We start from the raw sequence: 14,396 nt of genomic DNA on the forward strand, positions 1-14,396 counted from the left end.
ATCAGCTGAGAGACAGCTGGTATCTCAAAAAACTCGTTAGTCGGGACACTCATAAGTCAAGGCCCCACTGTATTTCTGGGAGGTTTCAGAAATTACTTGAAGTGGGTTTTTTTTCCTTCCAAACTCTTCTAATCTAGGACAGCTTGACAGTTAAAACACAGTGGTTTGAGGCTTAGTGAAATTGGTCTTGGTTCCTGTCTTTACACATACTAGTAAACATACAAGTGTCCAGCCTATACAAGGACATCATGAAGGAAAAAACCCCTGTGGCAAATCGTCATGGCTCCTAGTCATCCTTATTTTCTCTCTCCTTTTCTTATTGTCTTCTGCATAAACCGTGTTTCTCGAAGTCCATTCATTTAGTAGCATAATTTCACTGATCTGGTGAGGAACAAGGTTGGATGTGGTCCTAAGACAGTAAAAGTTCAGTGATTTCCAGTCACTTGAACCTTTGAGATAGTCAGAAACATCAAAGAGATCAGTAAGGCCTAGAGCAGGGGTGGGCAACCCCTGGCACGTGTGCCAAACATGGCAGGCCAGTAACTTTTGCTGGCACGTGAAACCCTCTCTTATAATCTTCCATTTACAATGTTTTTCTTAATATCGACTTTTTAATTTTTCAGATAAATTCAGTATAGGTGCATCTTATATAAATAAATAATTTTACATAACAAGTTATGTTAAAGACCATATACATGGATTGACGAGAGAAGGGAAGAGCAATTTCTATTCCTCTACCTGAGGTTAATGGAGGGATGAGGACACATTTCTAATACCTTAACCAATAGTGGACATGTACACATTAAAAAATAAATGTATTTTTCATCCTCATATACTGTGTTTTAGTCGCTTGAATGTTATTATTTCTTCAAGGTTCTTCACATACGTACACCATAAGAGATAACAAGTAGGCGTAACATGTTCTGAAAAAATTAGGGTTGGCACGCAGAAGAATTTTGAATCAGAGATTTTGCTGGTTTTGGCACGCACTCACAAAAAGGTTGCCCACCCCTGGCCTAGAGCACCTTTACTCTTACTGGTACTTCCTGACATTTTCCACAATAAATGGCTTTATAGCCCTGTGATGCAGTGTGGGGTCCTCTGTTAGCTGTGTATCTTTTTTCAGATTAGGAGCAAGTGAGATTTAGCTCAAGTATGGTAGAATTTTGTGTTTTTCCATTCCCAGTGAAAAATTCAAAAGTGATAATTTACCCACCTGCTAATCTGTAGGTGTGAATGGCATTAAAAAATAACTTCTGAAAGTCCCTTAACTACAAAGTGGCCATGTCAGTGAACTAGAGAGAACATTCCTTTGGTGCAAGAACTGTGTCTTGTTACTGCTTTATGTCCTGCTCAGCATCTAGTCCAATGAGAATAATAAATGTTCATTTGACATGTTGGGTTTTTTTAAATGAATTATCTGGAAAGCCCTTTTATCATACTGTATAAAAAAGCAGAGCTTCAGTCTGACAAGTTTTTAAATCCTGTTACTCTATTGTACTGCTAGACAATGCCTTGCACATGGCAGTCATTCAAGCAGGGCTCAGTCTAAGTATTGTTGTGCTAAAAGAAACGCTTATTTTTGAGATAGGGCATGTTATTCAGTAGAGGGAGGAGTCATTTTAATTTGAGAAATCAGAAAACTCAAGTACCAGCTTAACTTAGTTGCAGGCTGTCTCTGTAATTTAAGTATAGTGAAGTTTTATCACTATAGATAAATATATAGGGAGTTAAAAGAAGACTGAACTGTGACTGAAAAATCAGACATTGGAATCCGAATAGACTTAGAATGAAAGCTTTAATTGAATCCATGTCACATATCCATTCAATGTCTGCCATTAACCAGACATTGTAGACTCATGAAAACATCACATGTCATTTGAATTTTTATTATTTGCAGAATACTCATTTCTTAACACTATAGCCTATTTGGTTGTTTAAAAAGTTATAGTTAACTTTCTGAATTCTAAATACTGAAACTTTGGATTATCTCAAATATAGTAATAATGTGAAAACAAGTTTGCTTGTTTGTTTTCTAAAGTTTCTGGAAAGTCGGTCTAAATATGTATGTATATATGTATGTATGTATGTATGTATTTATTTTTATTCGCAGGCCTATCATGGTCACCATCAAGCACTGGAAGTGTTGGTACAGTCTTTGTTAGATCTTGATGTGCGGAATAGTAGTGGAAGAACACCCTTAGATCTTGCAGCATTTAAGGGCCATGTTGAATGTGTGGATGTACTCATTAATCAGGGAGCCTCAATCCTAGTAAAAGATTACATTTTGAAGAGGACACCTATACATGCAGCAGGTAAGTCAAATATTATGCATGGTTTTACTTACCACTTTCCATCTAATATTCTTTTCTTTTTCAGTTTGACTTTTCTGCTTTGTCTTTCTGTCCCTTTCTCCCGCTAGTACTTCCTATTTTTACCATATTCTAAATGGTAAAATCATTGTCTACCTTAGCAATTGGATTTATGTAAGCCTAACCTCTGAAGTACTTTATCAGCAAAACAATGCAATACAGTTTTTACTTTTTAATGGAAGTTATTTTAGATTGATATGTGCTTTTGTTTAACAGTTGATAAACATTTTGACTTACTCTACCAGGGCACTGCATTAAATATCTATCTAGACAGTTATTAAGCACTTACTTTATGCAAAACTACTCCGTGATGTGATTTTGTAATGTTGTGGTTGTGTGGAAGTGCAAAAGCATGTAACCGTGTCATTGTGATGACTTGGTATGTCTGTGTATCACTAGCAGATGCAGATTCACAACTCTACAGGGATTACTACAAGGCAGTATTCATTTTATTTTATTTTTAAAATTCTTCATTAATTTTTAGAGCGGGGGAAGGAGAGAAACATTGATGTGAGAGCAGAACATCGATTCGTTGCCTCCTTCACACTTTCTACTGGGGATAAAGCCTGCAACCTGGGCATGTGCTCTAACTGGGAATCGAACCAGCAACATTTTGGTGCATGGCACGATGCCCAACCAAATGAACCACACTAGCCAGAGCGAGGCATTTTAAATAACCAAGACTGGTACACTTAAAGAAATCCTAGCCAAGTTTTTTCTCATCCCCGGTAGGCCATCTCTATATGATTAAAGTCATTTCACTTAGTTTTTATAGAGTGATCCTTAAGGACGTATTTGAATATTGAAATTTTGCTTCTAGTCTTTTGAGAAACTTGCATTTTAGAAGACCATAGGTAAAACTACCTGTTGCTCCAGAGCAGCCTTTCAGAAGCTATCAGATACTCAAGCAGGGCTCAAAGGCAGAAATTCTAATAATGGATTAAAACTCAATAAATGTATGAATATAAACAGCTAAGAGGTCAAAATGCTATCATTTTCTATTATTCCGAAAAAGAGGGAGACTATATATATATATATATATATCATTCTGCAACTTGAAAAATTATCAGTACATCTCATTTGCAGTTAATTTAAATCTTTCATGGAGTGTTTGCACTCTTAATAGGTAAAGATTGAACCAAGACATTAGCCTGTCCCTCACAGTGTCCTGTACTCTGAGTCCCAGCCACTGAAAGAGCTACAGCTATAGGTTACTGTTAATGCCTTTTTTCAGTAAATGGAAGACTTTGCTCTGTAGATGCCTTTCACATTTGGAGATCTGCTTGTAAGAGATCACCTTACTCATGAGTCGTGAAAGGACATTGAGTGTTTTTTGTTTTTTCCTGGAGGTGAATTGTAATTCTTTTTAGTGCCAAACTAAAAGGTAGCTCGAGTGACAGTGTTTTGTCTCATAAAATGTCAGGGCTGGTGTCAGCAGTGGTGTCAGAACTCTGAAAGATTCTCTCTTACCCTCTTGCCTTTGCTCTCATGTCGGAGAATGGCAGCTGCTGCTTTACAAGATAACATCTAAAATCAGGAAGGAAGGAGGGCTTTTCATTATCCAGAATAAAAATGTTTCCCAGAAGCCCTCTAGATTTCTTAGCATCTCATTGGTTAGAGCTGGACCGGTACTCACCTTGAAACCAATCACTGGCAAAAGAAAAGAAGTTATTGTGATAGACTTGGTCTAATGATTTCACCCCTTGGCTGGAGGCAGTCCACCCTCCCTGACCACATTGCCACCATAAGAGCTCTAAATAAATTGATCATTCTATTAGGACAGATAATGAGGTATGGTTAAGGCTGTGATTTTTATATGAAGAATTTATATCCTGTTTAATCAACAAAAGCAATAGAGACCTTCTTTGTATCTACAGATATTTTTCTTTCTTGCCTATTACATCAATAAACTATCCCAAAATTATATCTAGGAAGTGTGCTCTAAGATGGACATTTTCTATTTTGTTATTACATATAATTACTGAAATGTTTAATTATCACTTTACAGCAACAAATGGTCATTCAGAATGCTTACGACTACTAATAGGAAATGCAGAACCACAGAATGCTGTAGACATTCAAGATGGAAATGGACAGTAAGTTTTAACAATGTTCAAATTATTTTTAGGATGTTTGTTAATCTTTATGCTTTTGCCCCTATTTTAGTAAGCCTGTCATACTATGTAACTGAGTAACATCAAATATAGTTTTTTAAATTAACTATGCTTTAAAGTTGCATCACGAAAACGCGTGTTTAGAAAACAGGCGTGTGCACTGTTTTTCTTGGAGTGGAGTCCTAACTGGTAACACTGAACCTGTTCCTATTGTTGCTCAGGACTCCTCTGATGCTGTCTGTCCTCAATGGGCACACAGACTGTGTTTACTCACTGCTAAACAAAGGAGCAAACGTAGATGCCAAAGATAAGTGGGGAAGGACAGCATTGCATAGAGGGGTAAGCAAAAATAATCCCATTTCATTTGGAATTGTTTTTATAATCTCATTTTGCCTAAACTGAACTAGGCTGTTTATTTTTCGTCATTAAATTTTTACCAAATAATCTTTACTCTTTTCCTTCAGTATTGTTTTTGAATGCTAATTTATCACAACTATTTTCTTAAACATTTCTATCTTAACTTTTTCACCTTGAAACGTCATTATTTTTATTGAATTATAAGTTCCTCTTCCTGTTTTTCATACTATTTAAATCATGATAAAGTTACTGCTTTAACTGACTCTTTAAGTCACTTCCAGTAAAAACACTGAGTTATTCAAAAATGATAAATGCATTGTGAAAGGATATGAGGAATATGGACTTTAAAAATATGAAATGTAAAAATTTTAATTAGCTATAATTGGCATGTAATACCCAACATAATATATTCAACTATATGCAAACAATCTTTCTTTCAGGCAGTTACAGGCCATGAAGAATGTGTAGATGCATTGCTTCAACATGGTGCTAAGTGCTTATTTCGGGATAGTAGAGGGCGGACACCTATCCACTTGTCAGCTGCCTGTGGACACATTGGTGTTCTGGGAGCCCTTTTGCACTCAGCAGCATCTGTGGATGCAAATCCAGCCATAGCCGACAATCATGGATATACAGCACTTCACTGGGCTTGCTATAACGGTTAAGTATACAGATACAAACTTACATTAAATGCCTGTTATGTGCCAAACAGGGACAGCTAACTGTAGCATTTGAGATTTCTGAAAATGACATATTTATAAGGAAGATTTAAAGTTTAAGATAAGTAGGAAGCCTAGGAACAATCTACTATGTAGTCATAACGTACTCCAGCTCCTCATTTTGTTAAAGCCAAGACAGTAATGGTCAGAGATGTTTTCACATAAGCTATCGCCAAGTTTGAAATTTTTCTGAGACCTTTACTTCAAGTATTTGCATTTTAAGAGACTTTTATAATATTATTTCCAATGTCTTTTATGTAGTATGCTTGTATTTTAATTATGTTCTTTTACTTTGTAAATGTACTTATTTTAGGGAAAAACTGACTAAGGTAGGAGGAAAATGAAAATGCATCACATTCTAAACTGAAATTGTGTATTTTTGTGAGCATATTCTTAACATCATTACATCAACAGTACGTGTATGCTCAAAATTTTAAGGAAATAAAATTCTAGCAGATCATAGAAGTAGAACCTTTCATGGTTAACTTAACTTTGATGCATGGTTAGAACAGACTTACCTTTAACTTTCAAGGGGCTAACAGTCTCAGTCCTTTTACAGGCAGGCTAATTAAAGGTTCTCAGAGAAGGATAAAGCAATTTTTTAAGTTATAGATGTTTAAAATCGAGTTTAGCTTGTGAGTTTTCACTAATTAAAATAATGTAAGTAATGAAGCATATTGAGACGTGTTAATCTTTTCCTTGTGTAGGGGCATATATTTGACCATCTTAGAAAACACTCAGGTACATTGTGTGCAGTAGGAACATAAATCATGTCAGAGTTTGGGCTTAGGCAGATTGGGGGGTGAATTTCAGTGTACCAGTAGCATTCAGATTAAAGTTAGCTGTGAGAGTGTATCTACAAAACTATTTCACAGTTCTAACAACTTTTTCTCAAAAGGTAGAGAAAATATAAATTTCCTCTTTATGTAATGTTAACATGATGAAAGAAGAGAAATCTGAATTTTGCAAAATTCTAGTTTGTTTTCATAAGCATCTTCTAGATACAGTATTTTGGTTTTCATATTAACAATTCCTGTGTGAGAATTCTATTCTTTTGCTATGAGAAAGTTTTGGTCTCTTCCTGAGGATTGTTCTGTGATGACCATTGGTCATCCTTCAATTCTGAGTACTGATGGCACCATAAAAAAAACTTAAATAATTAAATATATTGCTAGTTAAAAAGTTTTGTCAGTTTCATTTTCTACTACCTCCGATCCTTAGCCAGCACAGGCTGGAATCCCATAAAGCCTTTGGGTTTCAACCTCTCTTTTTCCCTTTTCAACCTACTAAAGTTGGTATTTCATGAGTATAGTGAAGTAACCAAAGATTAGTCTTAAGTCAAAGAAGTTACTATATTTTGCCATTGAAATCTGATTTGTTTTTATAATGTATCTTGAAGATATTTTACAAGTATAAGGAAAACCAAAAACATAATACGGTAGTAAAACATCCGCAGATGTGAAATTTATTTATTTAAGAAGTCTGAGATAAAACTAGTCTGAAGCAGACGTTTATTGCTTTTTTTTATGTATCAGTGAGAATTAACATTGGAAAAAACACAAAATAAGGTATTTTTCCTCAGATAAGAACATTTAGTTATAAATAAATTGCTGTAACTGTTTTTTGGGGAGTTGCTATCCATTATAATATGCAGGTCTTTATGCAAAACACTGTTTCCTTAAAGTGAGTTTCTACTCTATCACTACTGAATTTAGACTCTCTGAGCCATCAGTTCTCAACCTGTGGGTCGCGACCACTGAAAGTACATTCTGCATATTAGATATTTACATTACAGTTCATAACAGTAGCAAAATTATAGTTATGAAGTAGCAACGAAAATAATTTGGGGGTCACCACAACATGAGGAACTGTATTAAAGGGTCGCGGCATTGGGAAGGTTGAGTACCACTGCAAGCACTTGTGTACCAGTGTAAGAGAAAATTTTGCATGAACTACTTGCCTGGTTGCCATTTAAAGATCATAACAGATGTGTCTAATTTCCAGACTGTAGCAAGATTGTGATGATTCTGAATCGAGCTGGAAGACATTAGTGTTAGCTATATGCAATAAGGGACTATAAGACAGCCTAAAATTAATACCATATTTATAGCCAAATGCCTGTTTTGTAATTTGGCATTCTGAGAATAGAGTGTATGAAATGGTTTTACTTTGACTGGTAATTATTGTACAGCTGAAAAGAAAATTGGAAGCTCTCCCCACTCCAACAGAACAGAAAACATTTTTTCCTTCAAAATTGAAATGGAATGGCAGCAAAGTTTTATAAAAGAACTGGTTATACATACTACACTTTAGAGTTCAGATTTTCAATTTATGTAGTCATTTTAATCACAGAGCTTAAGAGAATTTACATTATCTCATTTTCTCTTAAAAATGTATCAATTTTTTTGAAACTAAACATCCTCAGAATATCCCTCAGAAATATGAAGAGATCAATTTTATCATTCCTTCGTAAACTAAGGCACAAGTGATGAGTTTTTTAACTTGATATGACCCAGTACTAATGTATTTTAAAATAATAAATATATTGCATATTAATAACATTTTTACGAAAAAATAACTATTTACCAAAACAAACAACAAAAATTTAGTGAGAAGAGTGGAAAGCTTTTTTAGTGGCTAGTTTAAGAAAAGACTAATTTGGAATCAACCCAGACTTCCCCAGACCAACCTTGAGAACTGGTATACGAGGAAAATAAGACTCTTAAATCAATACTGGACAACTTTCCATGGTTAATGTTTTGTAATGAGTTAACATTTGGAGAGAGAGAATTAAAGTAGAGTTTCTCAATCTCAGCATTGTTCACATTTTGGGCCAAGTAATTCTTTGTTGTGAGAGACTGTCACATGCAGTGTAAGATATTCAGCAGACCTCCCTGGCTTCTACCACCCTAAATGCCAGTAGCATCCCTTACCCCATCTCCAGGTGTGATAGCCAAATAGATCTCCAGACATGGAGGGGCAAATGGCTCCAGGTGAGGACCATTGGATTAGAGAAAAGAACCAACACAGTTAAAAGTTTTCAAGAACTTTCTTTTCATGGTAAAAATGATTATAGGATAAAGAAAGTTGAGCTGTTTGAGAATGTTAGAGTAATTTAAAAAGAAAAATTTAGTATTACTATGTTAGCCAGACATTAACCAAGGAAATAAAAAGGCGATGGAAGAATGTAATTTAGTCCTAAATCAGATATCAGATGACTAATAAAATAAAAGAAGCAACATTTCATTTGCAGCAATTAGTACAGCAATTATGGTAATTTTACTAAAACCCTGGCTTTGAAAATTAGGTTAAGGTTTGGGTTTTTCCTTGTTTCCAAAGTTGCTATTAAATAAGAAACAAGCCGAAACCGGTTTGGCTCAGTGGACAGAGCGTTGGCCTGCGGACTGAAAGGTCCGGGTTCGATTCCGGTCAAGGGCATGTACCTGGGTTGCAGGCACTTCCCCAGTGGGGGATGTGCAGGAGGCAGCTGATCGATGTTTCTCTCTCATCGATGTTTCTGGCTCTCTATCTCTCTCCCTTCCTCTCTGTAAAAAAATCAATAAAAAAAATATATATATATATAAAAAGTAAGAAACAAGTTGCAGAACTAAACATCCCATTTATGTAAAAATTAAAAAGGAAGTATGTGTAAGTGTGCATGCAGTTGTATATGCCTAGAGAGTTTCTGGAACTGTTAAGGTAACAGTGGCTACAGTCTATCCCAGTGATGGCGAACCTATGACACGCATGTCAGAGGTGACACGCGAACTAATTTTTTTGGTTGATTTTCTTTGTTAAATGGAATTGAGATATATAAAATAAATATCAAAAATATAAGTCTTTGTTTTACTATGGTTGCAAATATCAAAAAATTTCTATATGTGACACGGCACCAGAGTTAAGTTAGGGTTTTTCAAAATGCTGACACGCCGAGCTCAAAAGGTTTGCAATCACTGGTCAAGAGACTGAACTGGAAGAAATCTCCCCCCACAGACAAAATAAATACTTGCTGTGTCAGTAATAAACTCCAATAAAATTATTACAAAAAGCTACTGCACTTAGGTCTTGAGGTTGTACTTTGAATTCCAAAGCTCCTAAAAATGTGATGTTTAACAGGTTCAGTGGACTGTTTATTTTTAATCCATGTAAATTTTTTTCTTATTTGTGTGAGGATGTGTGGGTGTATGTGGGCACATTAGTATTTTAGGGAGATTTTAATATCTGATTCTCGCTTATTTATTTAGGTCACGAGACATGTGTAGAACTTCTTTTAGAACAGGACGTTTTCCAGAAGATAGAAGGAAATGCTTTCAGTCCATTGCATTGTGCTGTGTAAGTAAAAACAGAATGAGTCAAACGTGGTTTGGCTAAGAAATACACCGTAGCTGTGAGAGTGATCCCCTCCTTCCCTTACACAGGATAAATGACAACGAAGGCGCTGCTGAAATGCTCATTGATACATTGGGTGCCAGCATCGTGAATGCCACAGATTCAAAAGGAAGGTAGGGATTCAGCTGTGTAGGAAATTGTTTTACTTTCCATAGGAGAGAAAAAAATTTAGTTACAACATTAGCTAAATTATTAAGTTGATTTTTATATTTGCAACTATGAAGTGCTATAAAATCTTAATTGTGTTCTCATTGTAAAAGACATTTTTATTATGATTTTTAGCCAGTCTTCTTCTTTTTTTAAAACTTGTAATATGTAAAGATTTCCCCCTTTTTTTAAAGAGGTATGTTTGTTACCCAACGAATATTGTTAATAAAGTTGTCATCTTTCTATATAGAAATAAAGGCTGGAAGAGAGTCCAACAGTTGTAATAGATGGCAGTATTTGAGACAGGGTTGATTTATTTCAATCTATCTTTTAATGATATAACATTATTGTAGCAATTTTATAATGTATTCTTATTTATATTAGTTTGATTAAGGGTATTTTATGTTATCAGAAATATAAATTTTTGTGGCAGAGGTTAGTCCTATTAGTATCTAGGCAATGCTTTTACAGCATAATCTGTAAACCCTTGAAAATTACTTGTCATAAATTAAGGAATTGTTTTTTGTGGTTTTTTTAGTATATGGCATGTAGATTTAGTCAAGTCTCTCCACTTCTCTGCATTGCAGAACTCCTCTCCATGCAGCCGCCTTTACAGACCATGTGGAATGTTTACAGCTGTTGCTCAGCCATAATGCTCAAGTCAATTCTGTGGACTCTTCTGGGAAAACACCTCTCATGATGGCTGCAGAAAACGGACAAACAAACACAGTTGGTAAAGAAACTGGCTAAGGCTTTTATTATTCTAAATATTTATATTGCTTATGTAGAACTTCAATCCTAAGCCCTCTGACACTAGTTCATAGAATTTTCCACTAGTTAGTTACCCCACCACTCCTGAGATTTAAAACCTTTCACCTGCTTACAACCCACATTTTTATTCAGGGCCCAAATGTTTTCTTTCGCCCTGAGTGAATAGTCCGCTCCCAGCAAGGCAGTATAAGATAAGGGTTCAGAAACTGGCTAGGGGGCCAGAGTGACTGAATGTGAGTCCTTGGTCTGCCAACTAAGTGACTGTATGCCTTCGTTTTTTAATTTATAAAGTGAGAAAAATAACAGTGCCTACTTTATAAGGTTGTTATGAGAATTAAATAAGGCATTATTATTCCAGAGCACTTAAAACAGTATTTGAAATTTAGCACTCACAAAATAAATGTTAGTTGCTGTTGTTAGGGTCTTTGACTTATACAACAGCAAGACAATATAGTATGTATGTTTTTATATTACAATATTTTTCTTGTACTTACGTTTTTGCTAGCGGTATGTTTTTGCTTTGTATCTTCATTTCTCTACAGTGAGTTAGTAGTGATCTAAGGTATATGTTCATAAACGTAAGAATTGATGCAGTTTTTCCTCCCAGAGATGCTGGTTAGCAGTGCTAGTGCAGATCTGACTTTACAAGACAACAGTAAAAACACCGCCCTCCATTTGGCTTGCAGCAAGGTATGTACACATTTTAAGGGTATGTTTTCATTGTTAATATCAACAGTAGCACTTAAAATTTTTCCATTTAACGAAAATGAACAGAGTCAAGGACCAAACCTCTCAAATGATCATTTGCAACAGATTTCTTGAAAAAAAGTACTGACATGTTAGGCACCATGGTGTATGAAAGTCTCCAGTAAGCCAAACAAGTTTTAGAGCACAAGCCTAAACATAATTATTGTCTTTCTTTAACCTTTCTAATCTTAAATATTCTTGTCCTCTCCCCCAACCTCATTCCATCAACACTTTTGGACAAATATTTAAGGTGTTAACCAAGAAAACTCATGGCATATGTATTATATGGACCAGGGTTGGGTGTATTGAGTGAATTAATTTATATTTAATGGTACCCAAATTCTTAAGAGTTATTTTCCATAATTTTAGGGTCATGAAACTAGTGCCTTGTTAATACTGGAAAAGATAACAGATAGAAACCTCATCAATGCAACCAATGCAGCCTTGCAAACGTAAGTATTTTGCGTCTCATATAAACCTTATTACCCATCATTGTAAATGGGGTATTTTTCTAACATGGTGCCATTGGAATCAGTCACAATTAGCTTATAATTGACAAAACTCATTTCTATAATCATAACAATTAAAAGGTATATTACTGAAAAAGCTTTTGAACTTGAAACTTTATTATTGAAAGTAATGTTTTTTCTTAATTCAATTTTATGGAGGAAATGGAAACCCCCCTAGAATAATACATTATTCAACACCAGCACTAAATGAGGTAAAAAGTTTTATATGTGTGTATAAGCTAAAGAGATTTCAGAAAGAATCAAGTTCTTAATGTGAGCAGTCAGCCTCTAGGTGACTGCTTAGATCCTAACTGGACATCTCCCATTGTCCTCTCCCAATTTCCATTGGCTATTCTACTCTGAGGCTTGGTATAGAGAAAAATCTAAGATACTCATTCCCATTCACATAGCAGTTAGATCCTTGGAGGGTCCAAAAATTAGTCATGGAATCTGTAAACTATTTTCAAGGCATATTGGAATTTGTGCTATTGCAATTTATGGTTTTTATTGTATAGTCTGTTATACCTGTTTGCCAACCTCATTTCTTAAAGCAACAACTTAAAATGCAATTTAGTTAGTAAAATCTTTTTAAACATTAGTCTTAGAAGGAAACTAACAAAAGCGTTTAGTGAAGACAAGATACTTGCTATCATGACCCAGTGCTGAACTTATGCGTATTGTCAAGGTGCACGGCACATGGGCTCTGCTGTCCCTCACACCCATCTTCATTGCTGCTGGGACTGGTGCCTCAAGTTTATAACGTGTGTGTTGTTTGTGTGGAAGTGTGCGTAGGCATGCACATATATACATGTACAATTTCTCTCCTCCCCCCGCCCCACCTCCACCCCCAGACCTCTGCATGTTGCTGCCCGAAATGGGCTAACAATGGTGGTTCAGGAACTTTTGGGCAAAGGAGCAAGTGTGCTTGCAGTAGATGAAAATGGTAAGTAAATTCTGCATTTTCTTTACTTAACCTATATCTTACTAGGAGCTCTTATCTTTTTTTTTTTTTTTTTTATTGATTTTTCACAAAGAGGATGGGAGAGGGATAGAGAGTTAGAAACGTCGATGAGAGAGAAACATCGATCAGCTGCCTCCTGCCCACCTCCTACTGGGGATGTGCCCGCAACCAAGGTACATGCCCTTAGCCGGAATCGAACCTGGGACCTTTCAGTCCGCAGGCCAATGCTCTATCCACTGAGCCAAACCGGTTAGGGCAGGAGCTCTTATCTTTTGATAATCCATATTTGAAGTAAACTTGGATATTTTTTATTGGTCAAAGAGGAGAGCTGAAATTAATATTGAATGGTAGTTACTTTGTGGCAGAGGAAATAAGGGCAAGACAAACAAGAAAAGTTCATATAACAGATTAGCTGAATTTCACATATCCATCTATTAAACCAGAATTAGTGTTTGTTAACTTTGGTTTGGTATTACCATCTTTTTTATCTTAGTATTGAAAAAATTTGTCAACAAATATTTATCTAGGCTATTACTTCATTTCCAGGTTCTTGATCTTTTATTAATCCCACTACTCCTACCAGCTACTGCCATATATCTCTGTCCCTCTTTGCAGCAGAATTCCTCAAGTTGGCTGTCCTCTGTTTCCAATGCTTCTCTTCTTTCATTCTTTCTTAAATCTCCTCCAGTCAAGATCATCAATGATCCCCACGAGAATCAGTTGTTCTCATTTAACTTGATGTATCAAGTTTTAACTGGGGATGTGAAAGTTGCAGTCTTGCATAGCAAGTGTCTAATATTTTTCCCAAATAATCTTCATGTTTTCTTTTATGCTGCTCATTGCTAATTGGATAAGTTGGTGCAGATCACTTTAAGACAGGATAAGAGGGAGAGTCATAGTGAGTATCTGTGATTTGATTACAGTTCCCTTATTTAGGTGAACACTCTATTCACACATACTACTTCCTTGAATTCATAACAGGTTAAGGGTTTGTAACTCACTATTTGGGTGGTTAAATTAATTAACCAAATTCATTGGAACTGAAAATTGTTTGTTTTTTATCCTTTTTTTTTTTTTTTGAGGTACACTTGACATGCAACATGATACCAATCTCAGGCATATTCTTTCTCTGATAAACTTCATTTGTCTTTCAGGCCTCCAGACTTTCTTGGTTTTCCTTTCTTGGTATTATTAGATAATAACATATCTAATTATTATTCTTAATTTGTTTTGCAACCTTTCTCCCTCTCTGCACAACTCTTTAATTTTGGTAGGCTCTAGGACTCAGTGCTTGGTTCTTTTTGCTTTCC

The 14,396-nt window shown here is 35.5% G+C and overlaps 1 protein-coding gene across 8 annotated transcripts in view; it reads left to right on the plus strand.

Annotated features, from left to right (window-relative positions):
* The window catches only part of ANKRD28 (ankyrin repeat domain 28), a 115,669-nt gene that overhangs the window by 96,601 nt on the left and 4,672 nt on the right, over window positions 1-14,396 (plus strand). For all 8 annotated transcript variants that reach the window (XM_006770179.2, XM_015568100.1, XM_015568102.1 and 5 more), the window contains 10 exons: window positions 2,114-2,315; window positions 4,381-4,468; window positions 4,708-4,825; window positions 5,284-5,503; window positions 9,807-9,894; window positions 9,981-10,064; window positions 10,686-10,831; window positions 11,477-11,559; window positions 11,986-12,068; window positions 12,977-13,068. In XM_006770179.2, coding sequence (XP_006770242.1) covers window positions 2,114-2,315; window positions 4,381-4,468; window positions 4,708-4,825; window positions 5,284-5,503; window positions 9,807-9,894; window positions 9,981-10,064; window positions 10,686-10,831; window positions 11,477-11,559; window positions 11,986-12,068; window positions 12,977-13,068 — 1,204 coding nt within the window. The remainder of the gene's footprint in view (window positions 1-2,113; window positions 2,316-4,380; window positions 4,469-4,707; window positions 4,826-5,283; window positions 5,504-9,806; window positions 9,895-9,980; window positions 10,065-10,685; window positions 10,832-11,476; window positions 11,560-11,985; window positions 12,069-12,976; window positions 13,069-14,396) is intronic.

This window comes from Myotis davidii, unplaced genomic scaffold (genome assembly GCF_000327345.1).
Source record: "Myotis davidii unplaced genomic scaffold, ASM32734v1 scaffold962, whole genome shotgun sequence".
Lineage (NCBI taxonomy): Eukaryota > Metazoa > Chordata > Mammalia > Chiroptera > Vespertilionidae > Myotis > Myotis davidii.